At 40.3% G+C, this 27,122-nt stretch overlaps 1 protein-coding gene across 1 annotated transcript in view; it reads right to left on the bottom strand.

Moving 5' to 3' along the window:
- Positions 1-26,659, bottom strand: part of COL28A1 (collagen type XXVIII alpha 1 chain) — a 59,276-nt gene extending 32,617 nt beyond the window's left edge. Inside the window, exons 1-10 of the mRNA XM_069733091.1 lie at positions 26,511-26,659; positions 18,486-18,649; positions 15,416-15,984; positions 10,194-10,214; positions 8,021-8,080; positions 5,554-5,607; positions 1,736-1,780; positions 989-1,015; positions 583-627; positions 237-281 (exon numbers count right to left, since the gene is read on the bottom strand). Of these exons, the coding sequence (XP_069589192.1) occupies positions 237-281; positions 583-627; positions 989-1,015; positions 1,736-1,780; positions 5,554-5,607; positions 8,021-8,080; positions 10,194-10,214; positions 15,416-15,984; positions 18,486-18,642 (1,023 nt within the window). The 5' untranslated portion in view covers positions 18,643-18,649; positions 26,511-26,659. The remainder of the gene's footprint in view (positions 1-236; positions 282-582; positions 628-988; positions 1,016-1,735; positions 1,781-5,553; positions 5,608-8,020; positions 8,081-10,193; positions 10,215-15,415; positions 15,985-18,485; positions 18,650-26,510) is intronic.
- Between the last annotated feature and the right edge of the window lie 463 nt (positions 26,660-27,122).

Genomic DNA, 27,122 nt, shown 5'->3' with positions numbered 1-27,122 from the left:
CGAGGATTCCTCGTTTCCACTGTGAGCTGATTGTTTCTTTCTGTTTAATTGTAAACAAAAAATAGGCCCAAAACACACAAAACTAGACAAAAATAGAAGCAAAGGCAATGATGAATTGGGGCCTCAATGTTCACTACTTGAAAACAATCTGTCCTGGTTGTCTCTGCCCTTTTCTGTATCGTTGTATTGTTGCTTCAAATGTGCAGAATTTAGATTCCAGGTCATTGTTTCCTTACCTGCACTCCTCGCAGTCCTCTTGGGCCAGTTGGACCTTCAGGACCCTAAACAATCGAGCGAAATATTGAGTGAATCCACATGGATGCAAAAGATAAAATTCACCATTAAAATTTGTGGATTTGTTGATAGAACTATTATCAGTTTTTGAAAATTTCCAGCAAATTTCCAGCTAAATAATCTGTTGCATGAGAACCCAGGTTATATAGAAAAGCCCATTCACAAGCATTGTGCTGAAAATTTGTCGTATCTGAACCTGAACTTAGTGAAAAGTAAAAAACATGAAAAATTATATTCTAAAATACTTTTGTCTCGTAAAAAATAGTATTGTATGGCCTTAGTACTTACCCGATCTCCCTTGACACCGGGAATACCACATTCTCCTCTTTCTCCCTAAAATGAAAAACATTTTTTTGTATTAGTAATAAAGTATTTTCATTTCATTTTATTTCATTGGAATTTTGACAGATAGATGTAATAAAATAATAAAGGGTACAAAGCATAAAAAAAATCCAATTGATAAGTTTTGCTCATATTTTCCGAGATAATGCCACCCTGGTCAACAGGCCGGTCAGCTCAGCACCATTCAAGTAATTTAAAGAAAATGTAATTTATTGTAGTTTTTTTTTTTTTTGCCATGGCTATGGATGATGTAAAATGATGAAAAAGAAGGACAATGTATAAATATGTATACTATACTAAAGTTGCATATGTCTTCATATATGTAAAATTAATAAGAAACCATAAATATTACCTGTTCTCCTTTATATCCAGGTTTTCCCTATACATAAAAAAAAATCACCAGAATTATAACGAAGAAAAGCAAATAAGTGTAATTAATTAATTCAGGAACAATATCATATATTTTGCATTTATAGGTGGCACTGGAGACCCAGTTCTCTTTCTTAGTGAAGAGGTTGTTTGCATATTTTATTTCCCAGGGAACATTGTATGGCCTTAAAGGGTTTGTCTATTTTTTTAACATAAGTGCATATATTTGGGACTAAAAATTATTTTTACAATTGGGTTTCGTTAAAAATTTTCCTCCTTTTTGGCTTTTTACAAATGCTTTCTTCTGCTGCAAACTGAATTTTTACGTGGTCTGTGGTCCTAAATCAGCTGAGAGGAGCTCAAAACAAGACAGACAGAAGAGTTATAAACTCTCTTGTCACTTAGACCGAACTCACTGACGCATTCTTAGTTAACTCATTCTGCAGCCCGCGACTGTCAGTGCAAGACAGATGCTATAAAAGGCAAACGGGGCAAAATTTTTAATCAAACCCGATTACAAAAATGATTTTGAACCCCAAATACATGCATTTAGGTAAAAAAAAAGTCTCCAAAGGTGGACGACCCCTTTAAATTATCTGACTGCGGTGTTGGGGGGACACAATCATGTAGGTCCACATGTTCCTCCTCTTCTACCTGTAACGTGTTACTCCACATGCCCAATCCTAATTTCATTGTGATAATTTCTTTTTCTGTGATTTTACAATTTTACCTCTAAACCGTCTCTACCAGGAATACCATTGAGGCCGGATTCCCCCTGCAAAGAATAACAGACACATCATTTACCGTACACCTTATTAAAACATTTTTTTTAAGGTGACCAATATAACTGTTACCCTAGAGGAATGGTTCAACAAAGTGTGAAAACTCAGCACATGAATGCTCATCACTCTATTCAGATGTTGCAAACACAGCACACGTGACGGGCAGGATTCCTAGTAGTGGAACCCCTAGTGATCACACATTTATCACCAATTATGTGGCTTTAAAGGTACAATAAGTCTTCTATTAAAGGGAATGTGTCATCTGAAGATGACTCATTGCTTTAGTCTGTACTCACATCAGTGATGTGCCGCCAATGGCAGCAGATCACGTGGCCATTATGGGGCCCATGAGTCGGTGGGACCAGCGTCAATGCCAACAACGGGCCCCTTTACATCGAACTTTCAACTTTTTCAGCATACTGGATGCTGATAAAGTAAAAAAAATTGATGGAAGAAAAAGCGTCAGCTGACGCACCAACTCCCACTCCCATCATTCCCCCTCTGTGTCTGAGCTCTGTGACGGCTCTGTGGTGCAGAGGGCACGATGAGGTCACTATAGCTCATCCTCTGTGCTGAGCAGTGCGGGGGTAAGAAGATGCTGGGGAGACAAGAGCAGGGGGATGGAGAGAGGTAAGTAATTTTTTATGTATAGAGCAATGTATGGGGCCCATTATACTGTATGTAGGACTATGTAGGGCTCCTTATACTGTATGGAGCACTATATGATGCTCATTATACTGTATGGAGCACTATATGAGGCTCATTATACTGTATGGAGCACTTTGTGGGGCACATTTTACTGTATGGAGCACTATATGGGGCACATTATACTGTATGGAGCACTATGTGGGGTGCATTATACTGTATGGAGCACTATGTGGGGCTCATTATACTGTATGGAGCACTATGTGGGGCTCATTATACTGTATGGAGCACTATGTGGGGCTCATTATACTGTATGGAGCACTATGTGGGGTGCATTATACTGTATGGAGCACTATGTGGGGTGCATTATACTGTATGGAGCACTATGTGGGGCTCATTATACTGTATGGAGCACTATATGGGGCACATTTTACTGTATGGAGCACTATATGGGGCACATTTTACTGTATGGAGCACTATGTGGGGAACATTATACTGTATGGAGCACTATGTGGGGTGCATTATACTGTATGGAGCACTATGTGGGGCTCATTATACTGTATGGAGCACTATGTGGGGTGCATTATACTGTATGGAGCACTATATGGGTCCCATTATACTGTACGGAGCACTGTGTGGCCATTATATGGAGCAGTATATGAGGCTCAGTATACTGTGTAGTGCACTATCTGGGCCCCATTATACTGTATGAAGCATTAAGTGAGATCCATTATGGAGCACTATGTGAGGCCAATTGTACTATATGGATCTCTATGTGGGGCCCATGATACTATATGGAGCAGTATATGAGGCTCATTATACTGTATGGAGCACTATGTGGGGTCATTCTTCTGTATGGAGCACTATGTGGGGTCATTCTTCTGTGTGGAGCACTATGTGGGGCCCATGATACTGTATGGAGCACTATGTGGGGTCATTCTTCTGTATGGAGCACTATGTGGGGCCCATGATACTGTATGGAGCACTGTATAAGGCTCATTATACTGTATGGAGCACTATGTGTTGTCATTATACTGTATGGAGCACTGTGAGGCCATTATATGGAGCAGTATATGAGGCTCAATATATTGTATGGAGCAGTATATGAGACCCCATATACTGTATGGAGCATTATGTGAGACCCTTTATACTGTATGGTGCACTATGTGGGGCCAATTATACTGTATAGAGGACTATGTGGTGCTCATAATACTGTATGAAGGACTATGTGTTTTTTTTATTTTTTGGGGGGGAAAGGGTGGGGGACAAATAGGAATTTTGCTATGGGGACCCATGATTTCTATGTATGCCCCTGGTTCAGATGTTGCTTTTTACTGCAGGAAAAACCTTCTCACTTGGCAGCAGAGAAGCAGTTTATAACAAGCAGGTTTTGCTGCTGTTTTGGTGTCGTATATTTGTTTTACATTACATATGCCATTTATCTTCAGTACACATATAATAAATTTAGCTATATTCACCCAAAAAGCAGCAAAAACAAATGGACAAATGGCTGCACTTGTTGCAGCGTTTTTGTACTTTTGCATTGCTTTCTATGGTGAAAAAAACACTACAAAAACTCTGCAAAAAGTGAGATGACGGAGATTAAAAAAAACAGCAGTTTCCAATTCAGTCATGAAAAAAAGCAGGAGAGTGCATGAGATTTCTGATAGCTCATAGCTTTTGCTGGTACTGTAACAAATAACTTTAATGCAGCAAAAAAATCACTGCAAAAAAATGTGTGAATCAGGATTTTATGTTAAATGTATTTTTTAAAATTATGTTTTTTTCAGTTTTTTTTTTTTTTTACCAATAATGAAAAAAAATCTTGCAATTTTCACATTGATCATTAAGTCTAATTTGAAATTCCTGCTTTTGGTTCTAGATCTGTTATTGTAACCATGGCTGTATTGATTAACAAGATACTGAAAAGTCTTCTGTACAGATAAGGATGTCTAGTATTGGGCCAAGTGGTCAAAAGTGAAAATTGCAATATTTCTGTGTTTTTTATATATAGTTTTGTAAGCTATATATAATAATATTGAAAATGTAATACATAAATAATTTAACTTAGCAATCTGTATTAAATAATGTTATTTTTAAAGGGGAACGGTCAACCCAAAACTACCAATAAATTAAGCACATAGCCTTATATAGGAAATAGTCCCTATAAAAATCACACCTTTCAGCAGGAGCTGAACATTGATAAAGCATGCTAATTACAGGCACTGATGCCCCATGGAGTGGCCAGAAGAACTGTCCTTTAATTTCTCATCATACTATGAAAAGAATGAAGGTTGAGAGCTATTATAATGTAAAAAATCACTTTATTTAAATTAAAGTATTTCATGGCTTCAATGGCTTAACATGAGCCTCATTATTTTTTTTAATCTAAGTTGACTAAAAAAATAATTAGTTAATAACAATAATTAATTTCAATTCAATTTAAATGTAATAAATTAAATTAAATAATTTGTTGGTTACCTGTAGTGGCCACTAGAGGGAGCTTAGAAACTTTTTGCATAGGATTATGTAATACAGTAAGCTCCTAAGCTCCCTCTAGTGGAGGCTGTGGGTACCCAACATGTTATTTTTTTAATGACCATGATTATGCTGAGAATTTAGTAAATTTGGATCGTAAAAACACAAATTAATCTGCACAGAATTTTGTAATGGAAAATGACACGATTATTTATTTTAGACAGTGGAAATAACATTATGTTGCATTCCTGGCTTTACATACAGAGAAGCCAACTGTCCCAGAACATTCCCAGGACTTCTGTGTCAAAAGGGGATGGGGTTAAAAAGTGATCATTCCAGTACTTAACGGGTTCCTACTGGAAGATGTGGGCCGTTCCCTTATGGGGGGTTGGAAATGGGGTTGATCCCCCCTGTGACATTTTGATACATTTGTAACAAATAATTGCACATTGTCTCCAAATCAATCACTTAAAAATACACAGATTACAATGAACATTTCCATTAGATCGTATCTCCTCCGGCAGCCTAGGATTTAGGATTCAGGATTCAGAGGATTTCAGAAATAAATTTGTTACAGATGATTAAATTCCTATTTCCTAATATTTTAGGGTTTACATGATCTCCAATCTGAAGGAATACGCACCTTACCGCCTTTCTGCCCAGGAATCCCATCATCACCCGGCCGGCCTTTCTTACCCTATAAAATAGAAAGATCTTACAATCAGTAGGAACACTATTCTTACTAAAAAAGTTTTTTCGAGAAACTTTTTTTTTGTTCCCTGTGAGATAAATGTCATTTTGCTACAATTCAATAATCGTTACATGACATGACTCGAATAATATCTGTCTCACGACTGGGCAAATTTAAATTTTTACGTTTCAATTATTTCCTTTTACAAGAGCCATAACTTTTTTTTTTTATTTTAGATCAACATAATTAGATGAGTTTTTTTGTGCTGCGATGGGATAAAAAAAAACACACAATTCTGCTAATTTTATTTATTTCGGTTTTGCAATTTTCAATGTTCAGCAAAAATGACCTGATAACATTCTCCAGATCTGTAAAATTACACCAATAGACAATACTAAAGTTATAGTTTTCTTTGTAGTGATTTTAAAAGATTCTGAACTTTGTTAAAGATATTTGGTTTGTGTTAACATTGTTTGAAATTCATAACTTTATATTTATTTTTTCTGTTGACGGATCTATATGAGGGCTTGTTTTTTTTGCATGACGAATTTAAGTTTTTATTGGTTCCTTTTTGGGGTACTTATGAGGTTTTGAATCTTTTTGTTCCATTTTTTTAGTTGGGAATGTGAGAAAAAAAACACAAATTCTGGGAGTTTCATTTTATTTTTTCTTTGTGGTATTTACCATATAGTTTTATTAATTTTCTATATAGATCAAACTTGTACGAATACGGAAATAACAAATGTGCTTTTTGGTTTTTTTTAACATTTCTTTATTTGTAGACTAGGAAAAGGGGTTATTTCAATTTTTGTACTGTTTTATTTACCTTTGTAATTTTATCTCTTTTTTAAAACTGTTTTAAAACTATTTTTACATATTTTTCTTATTCTAGTTCGTAGTATATAATGTGGGCGTAAAAAGCGAAAAATTAGCTCAATACAAAAGCGTTAAATCTAAAGAGGTGACAAAATATTGAAACATCTTCAAACACGTTGCTAAGATTGACACAAATGAAAGCAGTCACAGGTAAACCTGACTTAAAAAAAATTGCAGCCATGATAAATTCACCCCTTTGTTTCCTGGGGGATTGACATGCCATTTTTTCACATACGAGTGTGATCCTATTTTTCGCTTGTTCCTATGACAGTCGCCCATGGGGCTCTTCACGTCTGAGTGATCCTTGCAAAATCATGGAGACATGTTCGATATTTATCTGAATGTTGCATCAAAATCGAAAATTCAAGTCTATGGGTCTGCGAAAAATCGTACCGCACCCGGACGTCACCCATGCTCTATCCGCTTTTCATTGAAGGTGGAGAATTTTTTTTTTTTTTCATGTGTGAAATTTTTTTTGAAATTGCTGAAAAATTTGATGGAAATCACTGATGAACCTCGCTCTGCTTTTCTCGTTAGTCAAAAAAACTGACGTCTGAATGAGGCCCAATAAACAGTGAGGACAAGAGGAGGGGGCTTCATCACCACAAGCCCCCTCTAAAATGAGCCCAGCTTCAGAAACCCCCATCAACATCAGCTGATGGACACTATGAAAAAAACATACATTTACCACTTATAGATTTCCTACGTTCAAGGAATCATCAGTCTTGCTGCTTGGACCATGGGTGGCATGGATTAGTGTCTGCTTGTAGCCAGCCGCTTCATGCTGCCTGAGAACCCTGCCTCTTAGATGAATAGTCTGAAGCCGGTCCTCTGCGGCTAATCTTCTGCTTTGCTGTCAACGGAGCGTGACTGACGATGTCATGCTGATTGACTGCCGGTTCCCCTCTACCTAGCTGTGATAAACCAGCTTTCAATCAGCATGACGTCACCAGTCACGCTCCATTGACAGAGCAGCCCAGAAGAAGAGCCAATCTGTTGATGTAGCGCAGCAGAAGCACCGACAGGAGGAGTCAGTGACCGGTCTGTGCCGGCACCGGGTAGAACAGGTAGGTAGTTGCCTTTCTTAGAAACTACCTGCCTGTTAGTTTTTAGGCCCATAGTAAAAATATAATAGTACTGGACAACCCCTTTAACTATATGATGTACTGATGTCGCAGTCATGACCGTCTGGTCGATGGTGACGCACAACAGACTTTCCATAAAATCCGCAGACACCATTATTATACTTGGCACATGCCAGTTGAGGGATTGTATTGAAACTAATTTTACATTACAGCTAAGGAGGTTCAAAGTTTGAGGGGAAAAAAAAACTGTAGCAAACTTTTGCATACAAATATGTCAAAAGTCTTTGCACCCTGAAACAATAGAAATTGTTTTCGCAGCTCCTCTGACAATGGACTGTCAACAATGGTGGTCGGTAAAATAACGATGGGCAAATATGGAGACACAACTTTAACTGAGCCACGAACCATCTGCAGCAGATAAGATGGCACACAGTAACGCTCATATGTCCTGTACTTACAGCGGCTCCCGGAATTCCCTTTTCTCCTTTTTCACAGGTACAAACAGGCGATTGCCGGCACTGTTAACAAAGAGAAGTCAGTAAGACGTCACTCGGAAGATACAAAGGAAAATGGATCATTGAATTTAAAGTAATTTTCATATTCTAAGTTTATTGATGACCTAATAGGATAGTTCATAAATACCAGATCAGTGGGGGGCCGAAATGGGGCAACGTCACCAATCATCTGTTCTCAGCTCAAGTTGGGGCCGAATGTAAACCGAGAATGGAGCCGAACATCTCGGCACATCTCCTACTAAAGTGACTAGGAGCTGCAGCACCCAGGAAGGGCCAATGCTCAGAGATCAGGGCTCAGCTGTTCGGTTCCTTTCATTCTTTACATCAAGCTGCCGCTGAAGCTGAGAACAGCTGATCGGTGTCTGTGCCGGGTGTCAGAGCCCACCAATCTGATATTGATACCTATCCGAATCACCCCTTTAAAACAGTACAACAAGGAAGCGTCATACACAGTGCCACGATATTCAACCTGCAAACTAAATATTACACACGGCATCCCTGGTCCAGCGCCGAGTCTCCGCTCCTGCTCCTTTTTTCTGTAGCGCTGATGTCATGTCAGCAGAGCTGCAGTTAGTCAGTGAACCCAGCGGTTCTGACGCTCAGACTCGCTCAGCTCACTGATTGGCTTAAGGGCTGAGTGTACCAAACACTGGGAGCAGCTTGGAAACTCAGCACTGGCCGGGGAAGGGTGAAGAAAGCACAGTTAGTTTTTTTATATTATCCAGTAAGCCAGTAATATGGTGGTAGGTGGAAGTGAGCAAGACCAGGTCACAGAGGTAGGAAGGCTGGTTAACAGTTAGAAGACAGGGTAGGGTCAATAGTGTCAGGTAGTCTGGTCCCGAACTGGCACATCCCAGTAAACGAGCCTGCTTGTGAAGCTGGAGTGCGGCACAGGCCAGACAGATGTTGGTGGTGGTGGACTGTATAGTTAGGTGGACTGAAATGGTCATCTGCCATCGAGATGACCGAATAGTTTTCTGTCTGCTGGTTGCTCATATTCGGCATATTGTGGATCGGAGAGACCGTTTGATGGGTGGAGGTTGGGAAAACCCAGCGGTCATGGTAGAAATTGGTAGCAAAGAAGTCACAAGAAGTTAGAAGTTCCTTAGAAAAGATAACAGTGAACTACTCGGGAAGCTAAAGTCCTGGACCTCCAAGGTGGAGTTTTTAAAAATACCGTCACTGCCACGAGCTAATAGAGATAAATAAATGGCTTACAAATTGGTGCAGGAGAGAAGGGTTTGGGTTCATGGAGATCTGGGCCAGCTTCTCTGGTAACTTGCGACTGAGCAAATTAAATACTGACAAAGCCCCCGGCCGGATGGCATTCATCCACGGATATTAAGGGAGTTGAGGTCAGTAACTGACAGACTACTGTATCTCCTCTTCTTAGACTCTCTTGTAACAGAGTTGATGCCACAAGATGGAGGATGGCTGACATGGTACCGATATTCAAGAACGGTAAGAAGGTGGATTTATACAACCACCGCCGGTAAGCCTGACATCAGTAGTGTGCAATTTTTTCAGGACATTATAACAGATTATAACAGATGACCTGCAGAGATATATTGCAGAGAATAATGTAAGAACTGACAACCAGCATGGATTCGTGAAGAATAAGTCGTGTCTAACTAACATGTTGGGTTTCTATGTGGAGGTTAGTGCGAATCTGAATGTCGGTAATGCGGCCGATGTGATTTATCTGGATTTGCAAAGTCATTTGATACCATACCACATAACAGCCTTATACTGAAGCTACAGAAGCAAGGACTGGGAGAAACTATATGCACATGGGGAAAATGGTCAAGGTGGCATCTCCATGGGGTCAGTGATGATGATGTCTGTAAAGTGCTGTGGAAATTAATAGTCTTATATAAATAAGTAAAATGTGTTAATTATTTTCTTGAGCGGGTTGCAGGAATTCTGTCTACCAATCAATCGGTCAGTCTGTCTGATTGTCTAGCTGTCTGTCATGCTGTCATCTCTAGATTATCCATCTGGACTTTTTCTTATTATCGTGTTTATAAGTTTTTATACTGGACTCCAATAATATTCGTTTTTTTTTTAAATTAAAAATTCTGCAAATTCTTGAGTAGACAGCTGAAAAAAAACTTACCCCTTCCTCTGCCAGTTCTTTCTGTAAAAGAAAAAAATATATATATTAGGGGACATGAAAAGTTTTTCAAAATACAAATTTTTTTATTACACATACGTTGTACATTTCAGGAATGTTTTTAAAGGAAACGTGCAAATGATAATATACAAAACAAAAACCTTACGATTACAATTATCATTTGAAACGACATTTAAAATGATCAATATGTGATAAGGTCTGAGTGGCACCATCCACTCTCAGTTACGCAGTTTTATGATGCAATGGTATAAGAAGAGTATCCATATAATACAGACCACATGCCAGCATTGATTTACTTCCACTACTTTCCATCACATAGTCATAGCACCCACCGCATACAGATTCATACAGCTCCCAATGAGATCAATAGTAGCTTTATCGAATTATTTCTCCTTAGAGTTGGCCATGGTCAGCCAAACTTTTATCATGTAACTACATGAAGCTCTGATATTAAAAAGATATAATTAAAAAATGTTTTCTGCCTCTGGGAACCTTTTTTTTAAAATTTAAATACATGTATTTGGGGCTAAACCTTGTATTTGCCTTGTATTGACAGCCCTTTCATTTGATGAGCACCGTGTAATACCTCATTTACCCTGCGGAGGAGCTGCAGGGAGATCGAACACTTGCTGCCTCTTACCCTGCACATTACAGATGGTCAATGAGAATCCCAGAAGCAGAGTAGTCAGTAATCATCTCATCTTTTGGGCACTTTTCTAAGAAAAATGGATCGTAAAAAGCTGAGAATCCCTTTAACTTACCTAAAATTTGCCTAATTGAATGAAAACGATGCATAAAAAGAGACAACAAAATCCGGTCCAATGTTATCTTCTGATATAGCACAAAGAATGAGAACATTATATTGGTGAAGTCTGTGAGCCTCGCTTACATTTATAATGTTATTTGATTTAAAGGGATGTTTTCTTAAAGCGTAGAAGTCATAAATTCTGGTAGTGGTTCAAGATCACAGATGATCTTTTTATTTGTATCAATTACATATTGTGGGCGACGCATTAATGCAATTATGCCAGTTAATAAATTGTTGAGGATTTATTTTGTAAAATATGTACACTGCTTCCCAAATTAGCAGACCGCTGAGATTGTACAGTATGTAAGAGTTTGTTTATGAATCTTAAAGGGGTTGTCCACTATTTAGATGTTTATGATCTATCCTTAGAATTAGAGATGGTGCAAAACGATTTGCAGGACCAACAGGCTCGTCGATAATCTGTAGCCCTGTGACCCACCTCCTATCTGATCACATCCCTGGCTCCTTTTTTGATTAGCTGGCCTGGTGCAATGTCATTGACATGACACAAATATGACTTTGCAGCAGGCCGGCTAATCAATAGAGGAGTTAGTGATGCTAGCCGATAGAAGGCGGCTTAGAGGGTTGCCTTCCGGTGGCCAGATATTACTGATATGGCCGCTGGACCAATTCCTGAGAATCAATTATCACCATCTCTGCTTAGGATAGGTCATCAATATCAAGCTGGAAGGAGTCCGACATTCGGCACTTCCTCTCTTCAGCTGTTTGCAGCACTGGTTTCAGCCAGAGCCAGATCAGCACAGTTCAATTCATGCTGTAGTAATTGTTCTCAGTGCTGTAGCTCAGCTCCTGTAGCTCAGTTCTTGTAGCTCAGTTCCTGTAGCTCAGTTGTTGTAGCTCAGCCACTATAGCTCAGTTCTTGTAGCTCAGCTCCTGTAGCTCAGATCCTGTAGCTCAGTTCTTGTAGCTCAGTTCCTGTTGTTCAGTTGTTGTAGCTCAACTCCTGTAGCTCAGCTCCTGTAGCTCAGTTCTTGTAGCTCAGTTCCTGTAGTTCAGATGTTGTAGCTCAGCTCCTGTAGTTCAGTTCTTATAGCTCAGCTCCTGTAGCTCAGTTCTTGTAGCTCAGTTCCTGTAGTTCAGATATTGTAGCTCAGCTCCTGTAGCTCAGTTCTTGTAGCTCTGCTCCTGTAGCTCAGATGTTGTAACTCAGCTCCTGCAGCTCAGCTCCTGTAGCTCAGTTCTTGTAGCTCAGCTCCTGTAGCTCAGCTCCTGTAGTTTAGTTCTTGTAGCTCAGTTCCTGTAGTTCAGATGTTGTAGCTCAGCTCCTGTAGCTCAGCTCCTGTAGCTCAGTTCTTGTAGCTCAGTTCCTGTAGTTCAGATGTTGTAGCTCAGCTCCTGTATCTCAGCTCCTGTAGCTCAGTTCTTGTAGCTCAGCTCCTGTAGCTCAGTTCTTGTAGCTCAGTTCCTGTAGTTCAGTTGTTGTAGTTCAGTTCTTGTAACTCAGCTCCTGTAGCTCAGTTCTTGTAATTCAGCTCCTGTAATTCAGTTGTTGTAGCTCAGCTCCTGTAGCTCAGTTCTTGTAACTCAACTCCTATAATTCAGTTGTTGTAGCTCAGCTCCTGTAGCTCAGTTCTTGTAACTCAACTCCTGTAATTCAGTTGTTGTAGCTCAGCTCCTGTAGCTCAGCTCCTGAAGCTCAGTTCTTGTAGCTCAGCTCCTGTAGCTCAGTTCTTGTAGCTCAGCTCCTGTAATTCAGTTGTTGTAGCTCAACTCCTGTAGCTCAGTTCTTGTAGTTCAGTTCTTGTAGCTCAGCTCCTGTAGCTCAGTTCTTGTAGTTCAGTTCTTGTAGCTCAGCTCCTGTAGCTCAGTTCTGGTAGCTCAGTTCCTGTAGTTCAGTTGTTGTAGCTCAGCTTCTGTAGCTCAGTTCCTGTAATTCAGTTCTTGTAGCTCCGTTCCTGTAATTTAGTTGTTGTAGCTCAGCTCCTGTACCTCAGTTCTGGTAGCTCAGCTCCTGTAGCTCAGTTCCTGTGGTTCAGTTGTTGTAGCTCAGATCCTGTAGCTCAGTTGTTGTAGCTCAGCTCCTGTAGCTCAGTTGTTGTAGCTCAGCTCCTGTAGCTCAGTTCTTGTAGCTCAGTTCTTGTAGCTCAGTTCTTGTAGCTCAGTTCTTGTAGCTCAGTTCTTGTAGCTCAGCTCCTGTAGCTCAGTTCTTGTAGCTCAGCTCCTGTAGCTCAGCTCCTGTAGCTCAGCTCCTGTAGCTCAGTTCTTGTAGCTCAGTTCTTGTAGCTCAGCTCCTGTAGCTCAGTTGTTGTAGCTCAGTTCTTGTAGCTCAGTTCTTGTAGCTCAGTTCTTGTAGCTCAGCTCCTGTAGCTCAGTTCTTGTAGCTCAGCTCCTGTAGCTCAGCTCCTGTAGCTCAGCTCCTGTAGCTCAGTTGTTGTAGCTCAGCTCCTGTAGCTCAGTTGTTGTAGCTCAGCTCCTGTAGTTCAGTTGTTGTAGCTCAGCTCCTGTAGCTCAGTTCTTGTAGCTCAGTTCTTGTAGCTCAGCTCCTGTAGCTCAGTTGTTGTAGCTCAGCTCCTGTAGCTCAGTTGTTGTAGCTCAGCTCCTGTAGCTCAGTTCTTGCAGCTCAGTTCTTGTAGCTCAGTTCTTGTAGCTCAGCTCCTGTAGCTCAGTTGTTGTAGCTCAGCTCCTGTAGCTCAGTTTTTGTAGCTCAGCTCCTGTAGCTCAGTTCTTGTAGCTAAGCTCCTGTAGCTCAGTTCTTGTAGCTCAGCTCCTGTAGCTCAGTTCTTGTAGCTCAGCTCCTGTAGCTCAGTTCCTATTGACGTGTATGGAGTCTATATCCGGCCTCAGCTTGAGTTCTTAACAGCTAATAAGTGGGGGATCCAAGTGTCAGATTCCTACTGATCTGATAATGGGACCTCTCCTATGGCTATGCCATTAATATCTCAAAAGTGGAAAACCCTTTTAAGGTGTCCGAAAAATTAAATAGTTGTCAACCAGATGCCTGTTCAGCCATCATTTATGCATTTTAACCATATCATAAATTTGCATGCACATGTCTAATGGCGGATTATGTCCCCCGAACCCAAAAGGATGGAGGTTAAGATGCAACTTGATATATTTATTGCCCCCAACATCATTTGTCAGTGATACCATTGGGTCCTCCATACACATAAGACAGTTAACTGAAACTGCCAAAATGACAGTCATATATGAGCCTTAGGGCAGGTGTAGATGAGTGTGCACTTGTCCAATTTTTTTCTTTGGACAGTCTGTTTCAGGAAAAAATGGCTGCATTCTTGAGTTTGATCCCATATTCGGATCACCATACAAATCAATGACTGCGGGGAAAACTGTTGTCAATTCTGTTGTCAAGCTCCCTCCTGTGGTCATGAATGGTACTTCGGCTGGTTCTGTCCATGGGCTTCCTCTGGTGGTTGTGAGTGGAGCTGCGGCTTCTGAGTTTCCTTCCACAGGTGACGAGGTTAATTCGTTAGCTGGCTGCTCTATTTAACTCCACTTAGATCATTGCTCCATGCCACCTGTCAATGTTCCAGTATTGGTCTAGTTCTCTCCTGGATCGTTCTTGTGACCTGTCTTCCCAGCAGAAGCTAAGTTCCTGCTTGTTTTTCTCTGGTTTGCTATTTTTCTGTCCAGCTTGCTATTTTGATTTTTGTCTTGCTTGCTGGAAGCTCTGGGACGCAGAGGGAGCGCCTCCGCACCGTGAGTCGGTGCGGAGGGTCTTTTTGCGCCCTCTGCGTGGTCTTTTTGTAGTTTTTTGTGCTGACCGCAAAGTTACCTTTCCTATCCTCTGTCTGTTCAGTAAGTCGGGCCTCACTTTGCTAAATCTATTTCATCTCTGTGTTTGTATTTCATCTTTACTCACAGTCATTATATGTGGGGGGCTGCCTTTTCCTTTGGGGAATTTCTCTGAGGCAAGGTAGGCTTTATTTTTCTATCTCTAGGGCTAGCTAGTTTCTTAGGCTGTGTCGAGTTGCATAGGGAGCATTAGGAGCAATCCACGGCTATTTCTAGTGTGTGTGATAGGATTAGGGATTGCGGTCAGCAGAGTTCCCACGTCTCAGAGCTCGTCCTATATTATTAGTAACTATCAGGTCATTCCGTGTGCTCTTAACCACCAGGTCCATTATTGTCCTTACCACCAGGTCATAACAGAAAACATCGCACTGCGTTCGGATGCCTCATAGCATGGAGAAGATGGAAGAATTTGTTTTCTCCATCTTTTCCTCATCCAAAAGAATCAGATCACACTAAGATCAATCTCTGATTATAGTTTGTGCCATGGAGCAATTGACTAATGTAATATTCAATAAGTTACAGTTTTTTGTGTGATGGGTGCTTCCACCATATACTAGAATAAATTGTATTTTTGGGTAATTTTAGGTTTATATCAATACATGACAGTGAGGTTGTTACTTACCACTTCCTTGAGGATTTTATCCACCATTTCAGTTTCTTGCAAATGGAAGACGAATCTGGTGGCAGGCACACTAGCCAGGAGACGGAGTTTTGCAGCATTTGCTGCCTCTTTGGCCACAGATGTCATTCCAACAGTGAAAAGCTTAATATCATGGTTTTTGGCATTGGCAGTAGCAGCAAATATATCAGGATTTCTGGGATGGTCTACCCCATCAGTGAGAAGTATGGCCACCTTCTGACTTTTGTGCGTGCCTTCATTCATATACAGCTGGGTTAAGTTTGTGATGGCGTAGGAGGTGAATGTACCATGGCCGATATATGCAATGGGTGAGATCCGAGCTTTAAAGTTGTCCGGTCCCTTCCAGTCTCTGAATGTCTGTTCTATGAGCACTGTGCTGCTGTACTGTAGTAATGCCATCCTCCAGCTGAACGGCCTCTTGGATTCCAGCTGAATGCCCTTTAGCTTGTCCACCATTTGTAAAACAAATCTTTTCTCCTGGTTGTGATTATACTCCTTAGCGCTTTCTGAACTGTCCAGAAGGAAAGCCATTTCCAGAAGGCAGTCTTCGTCTGAAATCACAAAGCATGTACTTAGATGATGATAGGGCAGCTACAGAATGCGTAATCTGCAATTTTCAGAATTCCATTGGAAGTGAATGGTTACGTTTCCACTCCCTGCGGAATGATATGGGGTACTGATCTGTATAGTTTAAAGTTCTCAGAGATGGCTTTACATCGATCAAACATTTATGACTATTATTCACCTGTCTCGGATTAAGCGCCGGGCCTTGCACTCTTCTCCTAACGCCAACTCCATCTGTACTACTCCATGCTGGGTTCCTTGGGTAACTCTGCAAGTATCTCCCAGGGCCTTTAAAGACCAGCTTAGGCACCCGTGTGTGCCTGTGTTCAGGAAGCATTGCTTTTAGCTACCACATTTATTACACAAGTCTGCCTCATCATCCACTTCTCTAAGCTCCATCCAAGTATCTACTCACTTCTTCAGCAAATGACTGCAATCTTCAAATACTTTCTACCTCAGTCCTGTGAATCCTGGTGCTGTTGCCTTTTCAACTGATGCTACAAACTTTCAGATAATGAACTCATATCTGCTAATACAAGTGCTGTTCATATCTTGGTCTATGCAAGTAAGGTATCTAGCTACATCTCTGCAAGCAAGTTACCAGATTGCCTATACATCAATTACTTCTGTGTGTAACTGTATCTCTGCAAGCAAGTCACCAAATTGCCTATGCAACAATTTTCCTGTGTGCAACTGAATTTCTGCCAGCAAGTTACCAGATTACTTATACATCAATTACTACTGTGTGCAACTGTATCTCTGCAAGCAAGTTACCAGATTGCCTATACATAAATTATTTCTGTGTGTAACTGTATCTCTGCAAGCAAGTTACCAGATTGCTTATACATGTGCTGCTGCCATGTACTGTATATCCTCACACCTGGCTCTGCTTTATCTGGTGCTTTCTGTTCTGCTAGTCTGTCTGCAGTCCTGCATGCCTGCTGTCCTAGTTCTCGCTTATCCAGTTGTCATCTGGCAAGTTTGCTCTGCTGCACCAATGCCTCTGACCGTGCTGCTCCCCCTGACCTATGGCTTAGAGGATCCATCACACAAGGTGAGCTCATAACAATGACATGTACTGTGGATTAGTTTAAAGTCTTAGCTGTTATAGGATGGGTGATAACTTGCTGATCGCTGGACTGAGATCCTGAGAATGAGACTCTTAAGGTACCTTCACACATAACGATTTCGTTAACGATATCGTTGCAACGTCACACTTTTTGTGATGTAGCAACGATATCGTTAACGAAATCGTTATGTGTGACAGCGACCAACGATCAGGCCCCTGCTGGGAGATCGTTGATCGGTGGGGAATGATCGGGACCTTTTTTGGTCGCTGATCACCCGCTGTCATCACTAGATCGGCATGTGTGACGCCGATCCAGCGATGTGTTCACTTGTAACCAGGGTAAACATCGGGTTACTAAGCGCAGGGTCGCGCTTAGTAACCCAATGTTTACCCTGGTTACCACTGTAAAAGTAAAAAAAAAAAAAAAAAGTACATACTCACATTCCGATGTCTGTCACGTCCCCCGCCGTCAGCTTCCCTGCACTGACTGTCAGCAACGGCCGTAAAGCAGAGCACAGCGGTGACGTCACCGCTGTGCTCTGCTTTACGGCCGGCGCTGACACAGTCAGTGCGGGAAGCTGACGCCGGGGGACGTGACAGACATCGGAATGTGAGTATGTACTGTTTTTTTTTTTTACTTTTACAATGGTAACCAGGGTAAATATTGGGTTACTAAGCGCGGCCCTGCGCTTAGTAACCCGATGTTTACCCTGGTTACCCGGGGACTTCGGCATCGTTGAAGACAGTTTCAACGATGCCGAAGTCTTTCCCCTGATCGTTGGTCGCTGGAGAGAGCTGTCTGTGTGGCAGCTCCCCAGCGACCACACAACGACTTACCAACGATCACGGGCAGGTCGTATCGCTGGTCGTGATCGTTGGTAAGTCGTTTAGTGTAACAGTACCTTTATATTGCCCCTTCTGAATAGAGAAGCAGCCGCACGTGCGAGCCACTGCTCATTTCAATCTTTATTGCACTAATCCAAGGAAATGCTTTTTCTGGCAGGCCCATATAGAATAAATGGAGAGTAGTATGCATGCCAGCTATTTTTTTATTAACAGGGATTTGCAGAACCCCATTCTAGGCATTGGTACTTGGCCATGCAGTCCGACACCTACCGATATACAAGTTATCACCTATACTAAGGATAGATGATAATTCCTAAAGATGGGAATCACCCTTTAAGCCTCACCACAGGTTAGATGTGTGATAAATTTCGAAGAAGGCTCTCATTTATAGGGGAAACCTTGGAGAGAACATAATGTACAAATAAATAAGAGTTATTCAAGAGTATTCTATGCAAAGCAGCAGTTCCACTCAATTTACAAATGTTTTACTGAAAATGAAGTTTTAGGAAACCGATATATAAACTTCCTGCTAAAGTTACTTTTACAATTGTTTATTTCTTAGTTCATTTTTACCTTGTTCACTGAGGTTGGTCACCTTATCCACAGGGCCGGATATTAATGCTTTAGGCTTTAATCTTCCAAGTTTCCTCTCTTCAAAATAATTCTGGGCCACAGACGTCTGGGAAATGGCATGTAATAAGAACAAGAACCACCAAACTTGAGGAAACATGATTGTTCTGAGAAGAAAAATGATTGATGAATTAATTCAAGAACAATCCATAACTTCTAGAAAAATAATTTTGAAAAATGCTAAAACTATTTATTAATTAGACAGGGAAATTAAACATTTTCATTGTTTGTGAAGTTTTAGTATTCCAGTACCCCAATTTATCATTTTTTTTTTTTTTTTTAAATCAGCCTCATTTAGAAATAATGATGTAACATCTATATTCGTGGCTTCCTGTACTGACATAACATGGCTAGAAGCCAAAAAAAAAATTCTATTGACCAGGTGTGCGCTTCTATGCATTTCAGCCATTAGGTGGTGCTGATACATTTAGAATATTCTTACATTTTTCTAGTGCACAATGTATACACCGTTATAAAGTTCGGTTTTACACGTATCATTTGTCAGCAAATTTTACAGCAAAGTACACATATCGTAATCAAGAGTTTTCCATGCCTTTGTCATTGATAATAAAAACTCAGGCACTAAAGCACAGTATTGCGTAAAGGTTTTAGGCAAGTGTTGGCAAAAATGCTGCAATTAAATTTTTTCTCACGGTGCTAGCGGGCATCTCACCAAGGTCACAGCAGTTCAGCCCGGTTGGGAACGCAGCCACAGTTACCCGAGGTAACCTCGATGACGTCACTGCCGGTCCCTGAGTCTGCACTGGTTCTCAGCCTGGATGGTTGCATCTTGGCACCGTCCAGGTTGAAAACTTTTTTTCCCCCAGACATGGATTACAGCGTGGGACAGAATTATGGAGAGGTGAGGAAAATTGTTGTTTTTTTAATTTTTGTTTTCTACAGGAGACGAGGACTTCGGTGGAATAGGCGTTTGGTGAGTATAACTGTGTTTGTTATTTTTAAATAAAAAAGTAAAAGTGTGTTTTGTTTTATTTCTAATAAAGTACTTTATTCTTGCTGTGTCTTTATTGACCATACAACTATAGGATTAGTAATGGAAAAGTGTCTTATCGACGCCTCTCCATTACTTAGCCGTGGGCTTGATGTCACCTGACAATACACGGTGATATCAACCCCACAAATATGAACCCCACTTGCCACCACTTCAAGGCAAGTGGAAAGAGCACGGCAAAGCGCCAGAATTGGCGCATCTAATAGATATGCCTTTTCTGGGCATCTGCAGGCAGCTATTTTTAGGCTGGGGGGGCAATATCCATGGCCCATTCCCAACCTGATAATACCACCACCCAGCTGTCTGCTTTAGCAAGGCTGGTTGTCAAAAATGGGGGTGACCCATAATTTTTTTTAAATTATTTATTTAAATAATTAAAAAATACGGCATGGGGAACCCTCTATTCTTGATAACCAGCCTTGTTGAAGCTGACAGCTGAGGGTTGCAGCCCCCAGCTGTGAGTTTTGCCTAGCTTGTTATAAAAAATGCAGGGGAACTCACACCGGGTTTTTTTTAAATTATTTACTTACAACGGAGAAGCTGGCTAATGAATACTCCCATCACCCTTCTGCTCTTGCTGTTATTAGCGGCAGCAGGTGTCTGGTGATGGGAACTGTAGTCCCATCTGCTGACACCAGTGACCGGAGGTAAACTTTATACCTCCGATCACAGCTGAGCGCTCACACTGTCTTTTGACAGCGTGGGAACCGCGGCTCTCTGACCATATATATATATATGAGTTTGTGACTCTAGGTAAGCACCTGTTCAGACCAGATTTATGTTTGGATGTGACGGGCAGTTTTTTGATATTTGTATGTATTAGCCTTTTGACTGAGCACTCCGCCTCTTAGCCTCAGGTGTTTTTAATTGCAGCAGGATTCTACCCCTCCACAGAGATATAGACTTCAGTCCAAGAAAGGATTCACATTAGGTTCCCAGAGAGATGTAATGCAATTCAATTTTCATATTTTATGTTTGCATGCTATAGCACTACAGAATGGTACCTTATCTATTTGATTCATAGGAGTTGGCGACTCTAGGTAAGCACCTGTTCAGACCTGATTTATGTTTGGATGTGACGGTCAGTTTTTTTGATATCTGTATTAAATCTATGACCACAGTGAGGAACCTACATCAGTATTAGCTGTTTGAAAGTACATCCAGCTGGTTGTACAAATAAATTTAAAGGCAGATTTATATTTCTTTTATTTGTTTAACTTTGTTTAATTGTAATCTCCCTGTTAAAGGGTCATTCCCCCCCAAAAAAAAGTCCTCTATAGGATAGCTATAACTTGCTGATTGCTAGGGGTCTGACAATCGGGGTCCCATGTATCTGTCCCTATTAGTGATGAGCGAATATACTCGTTGCTCGGGTTTTCCCGAGCACGCTCGATTGACCTCCGAGTATTTGTTAGTGTTCGGAGATTAAGTTTTCATCACCGCAGCTGAATGATTTACAGCTATTAGCCAGGCTAAGTACATGTGGGGGTTGCCTGGTTGCCAGGGAATCCCAACATGTAATCAAGCTGGCTAATAGCTGTAAATCATTTAGCTGCCGTGATGAAAACTTAATCTTCGAACACTAACAAATACTCGGCGGTCAATCAAGCGTGCTCCGGAAAACCTGAACAACGAGTATATTCGCTCATCACTAGTCCCTATGCATTCTTAATGGAACTGCCAGAAATAGCTGAGTACAGCGCTCCACTTTCTCTGGCATTCCCATATTCATATAAAAGCATGCACGCCTCTGCTCCATTCAATATAGGGCCTTAGAGCCATTTCTTGGTGATTCAGGAACCTCAATCTCAGGATCTCTGGGGGGGTCTCGGTGTTTGGACCACCAGTAAACAGCAAGTTATTCCCTATGTTTGTCATAAAAGATATCTTATTTTGGGGGGACTATGCAAATTGTCCCTTCAGAGAGGAAGAGGACTAGAACTCTAGTTCCACCTATAGGAAGTACTTTTAGCATTGCTACTTCCTTTAGGCAGCACTAGAGTTCTAGTCCTCTTCCTCTCTGAAAAGAAAATTTGCATATTTCCCAGAGGAGCATTGTGGCTTAAAAAAGTCTCCTCACCTCGGTATGTCAGGTTTGACATGTCACTCTCCACAAGGAGAAACATTACCAGTTGGATTTTTGGGGAATAACACTTTAAAAAGAACCTGACAGCTGATTTATGCTGACCAAACCACAAGCGGCATGTATCAGATACTGACTCCATTGTTTCAGCTAGGTATGCATTACAAATTACGTATACACACATAGGGAGAGACATGTCACTCAGGGGTATGGCAGGGAGAAGCAACCATGGATTGAGTTACTGAACTTGTCACCTGAACCATGGTCCACAGCCGGCTTTTAACGAAATGTTACCTTTGAAATGCCATACGGTAAAACAAACTTGCGTAAAATTATAGAGCCAGTGTCCGATTCATTGTGCCCTTGGTTTGGGCACAATGAAAACTTATTACTAGTTTATTAAACTTTAAGGCTATCACAGGTATTCTGGACTTCTTTCTAAGAATGCCTCCAGATATTCAGGACATACTTGTGTCTGGAATCTGCCACATAGCCGATTAGTAATGCAATGATACACATATTTTAGAAGCATGCGATAAAAAGAAATATATTCCCAGATTAAGCTTCATATATCAGCCCTAGAGCTAGAGCTTCAGTTCACATGTCTCAGGGGCAAGTCCGTGGTTTTGCTAAGAATTTCTCAAAGCTGGCGGTCATAAAAATTGCAAAAATGTTCGAAACCGTTTCAATCGTCTTGTTTAAACCTGTGTTGCCTTCCATCTTATAGAACTATCATATTTTATGTAATCATGATTACATAGTGTCATATCAAGATATGTCTAGTAATAAAATATAGTGATTGATGTTTATATAAAATATGTATTGTAATAATTGTAAGAATGATCAAAAGGAAAAGTTATAAAAATAGATGGTAATCTTGCAACTTCCTCGCTATCATTTCTTTAAGTCTTTATTACCTAAAATAAATGTATCCTTGTGCTGTCCACTACGCAATGTCTCTGGGAGAACTGGTTAACGTCTCGAAGAAGCACCATTACAGATTCCATAGGCTTTGTTACCCCATTCCATAAGATGACCTAACTAAACTTTACTCCACCCGACGGCAAAAATTAGCCTCTATGTCCATTATCCTGTATCTTAAAACTCTGACCTAGAAAAAGTGTCTTGTGACCAAGGATACATGCCCTGCCAGCTATCCCCTTGGCTATGTCCCTGTTCTGGACGGTGCGTCTTAATGGTTGCATTGTAATAAATTAGCAAAGAAAGTATCGATGTATAACTAGATAGATGTGCGATTGAGGTGTCTAAGAAAGCAGAGTGACAACTCCCTAATCCCTAATAAAAACCTGTGCTCCCTCTACGCTCGGTTTTCTGGAAAGGAAAAAGTTATACCAACATAATAATGAGAATAATTGGCCCAATTACAGTTCTGCCTTTTTGCAACATGTCCCACTTTTACAACTGAGAAGAAACAGTATCGGTAATCTGCAGGTTCTGTCAAAAAGTCACAAGCTGGATGTGTGTCAAAACGTTCTTTATTCATACAACGCACTTTGGAATAGTGTTGACTCCTTCTTCAGGTACATTATAACAAGAGACACCTCCTAATTGTGTTGATGAGTGCTCTGTATTAGAGTATTGTCACGGTGATACAGCGACAGAGAGGGGGCATAAGATTGTGGCTTCTGGTTTCATGAACTCCTGCACTGGTTAGAAGTAATTCACCATTTTATTAAACAGTGCAGTTTTTTTTCCTTGCTGGCAGTGCAAGAGTTAATCTGGTCAGTTGAAGCTTCCTACCTGGATTGTTCAGTGTTGGCCACTCCCCTCTGCTATACATTCTCAACACCGGCACTTAGGAATTGCCAGTGTTAGTTCTTACTGCCTGGTTTGGAGTTGGAGTAGTAGTTTGTGGTTGGAGTTGGCGTTTGGAGAGTTGTTAAGGAGATTGTTGCTTGTAGTTTTGTCTGTGTATACATCCTCATATTCTCCTATTTTGTTTCTCCTTCCTATAGCGCCCCACTCTGTTTTTTGGTGAGTGTATTTTGTATGATTGTTATTTTCATTTATCCCAGTCCATCTTCCCTTGTTTGTCTGGTTAATGTATTCCCATACACTTTGGCTTTCCGACACTCTGGGTGGTGGAGGGGGCAGATAAGGGTCGATATAAGAGCATAACAAGGCACATGAACCTGGCGCCTCCACCTTCAGGAATAATCCGGGGGACAGGGATAGACTTGGGCCCCCTTAGTTCTAGGGACCTGGTAACGCACACAGTCCTAAGGCACTGAGTGACAAGTGCTCTATAGAAGTTATTATTCCTTCATTGTAACTATCGAGTACTTGGCAGTGACTAAAAGCTTGCCATGGTGTCTATCATTCCTAAAGTTAGCAAAGTACCGTAAGTCTTTTTCAAAGAGGTTTTGTCAGCAGGTCAAAAGTGAACAGTTTTTGCTCTTAATTTATGTGCTCCTCTGAGTCCTCTTTTTTCTTAAATCCGCTTACTCATTTATTCCTACTCTTCCTGGCCTTTACTAAATGGGTGGGGCTCACAGGGTAATTATGTAGAGCATCCTAAAAACATGCCCCAATAGAATTCTGTAAGCTAGTCGCTATGCCTCATTGTAAAGAGAATTTGCACTAAATTAATGGATCCGTATTGCTTGAACCAATTGGCGGATTGAAACAAAAGAAAAGGGCATAATCGGGTGCAGTGGGAATAAAATAAAAAAAATTGGCCCATGTAAATATGGTACTGGACAACTAATGAATGAGCTCAATGGCTGACTGCAACTTTTATGGGACCTACAAAATATAATTTCCAGTAGCACATCCATCCTAGGAAACACGGGGTATGCTGCAAACGGTATGCAAAGTACACGGGAACCAATAATCGTATCAGTAATTGTTTGCCCTATAATATTTTGCAAAAGAGCCTTTAAGCGTGCACCGATGTGGATGTATAAGGGTATGTGCACTCGTAAAGGAGTTAATTTCTGCACCATTTCTGCCTCTCTTGGCAGGAAAAGCGTAGAGTAAAATAGATGTGCTCATGTTGCATTTTGATGCATTTTTTACATGTGTTTTTGTTGCTTATTTTTCCCCACTCATTAGTATTGGTGAAGTGCTGAAAGAATTGACAAGCTGTGGATTTATACCTGCATCAAATCTGGAAATCAAAAACAAGCAACACGTGCACGAGGCTTCAGGATACTCATTCACTTTGCTGACAAATCTGTGCAGAAGAAAAGCGACAAAAACGCAACAAATCTGCCAGGTGTGCACAGGGCCATAATTGTTATTATTGTTAATTGTAAGAATTTGGTTTCCAGACACATATTCTGCCTGACATAAATGTCTTTAGAATGAGGCAATAATTAGATTAATTAATACTTAGACTGCTCTTTTAGGACTTTGAACTTGGAGCTTATAATTGGGAGAAGCTTAGAGAATGATAATTTGGAGAGAAGATGAGATGTGAACCAATTATGGGATATCAAAATACATATTCCAAAGTAATCATTGCTTAACTATTCATTTAAATGGTTTGCATGAGACAAAAATCAAAGGTGTATTTCTTTTCTCAGAAACAGCGCCCCCTCTTGCCCATAGGCAGCATTTGGTATTGCAACTCAACCAACTAAAGCTAACACGGCAATATTGAGCACAGCTGATGGACTGCAGTGACTGTGAACTAAGAGCAGACCCTTGTCTTTCCATCTCAGATTTCTGTACTCACGTACCTCCACCAGATTATGTCTTTATTGCATTAAATCTGAACAATACATAGAGTGAACATTGCATGTGCAAAGTAATGGAACTGCTGGAATGTTCTGTTTGATGGCGATGATGAGGATGGTCTTTAATATGAATCAAAATGTAACAAATTTTCTAATGGAATAATTATTGTTTTTGATTTTATATAGAAATATTGTGATTATCTACTCACTATATCGGCCCCTGGTGTTCGATTGATTCCTTCTCAGAATGTCCACCTAATGTGTCCAGTGCTGGATGGTCTCACATGCTCAGTAGCCCAGTCAGACCACCCAGATCCTCCGGTACATGTCCAGTGGAGTGATTTTTACTATTGTGCAGACCAGCCCAAAATAACCAGCACATTATAAGTGGCAGAGGGCGTCATAACAGATAAGTGGCAGCAATATCTACATGAAGGTACATTTATAAAAAAAAAGTAATGTATATATATATATATATATATATATATATATATATATATATATATATACACAGCAATTAAAAAATGTACTGTATATTTTTGCAACATTTAGCAGAGTTAAACAATATCTAATGATTGGACAAGCTATTTAGCCAGCACTAACAGCTAATAATAATAATAATAATAATATCTCACAGGAAAAAACATAACCTGCCTAACATAAAATAATAATAATAATAATAATAATAATAATAACAATAATAATAATAGCTCACAAGGGAAGAACATAACAGCCCAACATAAAATATTATTATTATTATTAATTTATTATTATTATTATTATTATTATTATTTTTATTATGTTAGGCAGGATATGTTTTGTCCCCTGTGAGCTATTATTATTATTATTATTATTATTATTATTATTGGTAGTAGTAGTAGTATTTCATGTTAGACAGGTTATGTTTTCTTTTCTCCCTTTTTTATAGTTACATAATTAATGACATACTTATTCCCAAAATGGTACAGTATGCATGTAAGTTAAAGAATCTATTTATTTTTTATTTTATTATTTATTTTATTATTTGAGGCAATTTGTAAGTAAAAGTAGCCAATTTTTTTTTTGCCAAAATAAGCCTTAAACGCAATAGATTTCAGTACGTGGCTATAGCCAAGGAACAGCAGAAAATGGTAAAACGCCATGATTACTAAATCCCGGATGAAAGGTTTTACCTGTGGATGAAGCGATGTGTGATGAGATCAGGGGCTGTAGGGAAGGAGCCGGGCTGCAGATGTTAATAGCCACAGGGTTTCTTCCCCATGTTATTGCTAATCCTCCTCTCTTAGGTCTGCACAGAAAACTTCTCTTAATTTAGTCTTATAGGTGTGGGCTGGACGACTCGTGTACTTGTCAGAAAAAGCTGAAATATTGTTAACATTGGGGGGCTATGCAAATACACGTATGAGGAGGGTCTGTACATTTTAAGGTGTGACACAACTTTTCTTCAAAAGTTTTGGAACCATGAAATGCCTAAAGCAGTCTTCAGGAATATTTCACAAATTACCTGTATGGAAAATATTCAGAAATATATTCATCAAAGATCGTTGGATTTTCCATTGAGCCATAAATTGTAAAATTGTCAAGTTTTATTTTTCTAAGTTCCTTTTTACTCTATATGTCAGTGGGTGTCACCAGTGTAAGGATATTTATTGCTGTTAGACAAGGTAGAGATGTATCTTACAGATCAATGAAGGAAACATTTAGTAGGGCATCTATCATCAGTGCAGACCGCAGAGACATAGCGTGAAGCTCCTAGGCCCATTGGTGCCGCCACGCTCTGTTTC

Source organism: Ranitomeya imitator, chromosome 7, assembly GCF_032444005.1.
Source record: "Ranitomeya imitator isolate aRanImi1 chromosome 7, aRanImi1.pri, whole genome shotgun sequence".
Lineage (NCBI taxonomy): Eukaryota > Metazoa > Chordata > Amphibia > Anura > Dendrobatidae > Ranitomeya > Ranitomeya imitator.
Note: the sequence above shows the minus strand (reverse complement) of the source record. Positions and strands in the feature narration are given on the sequence as shown.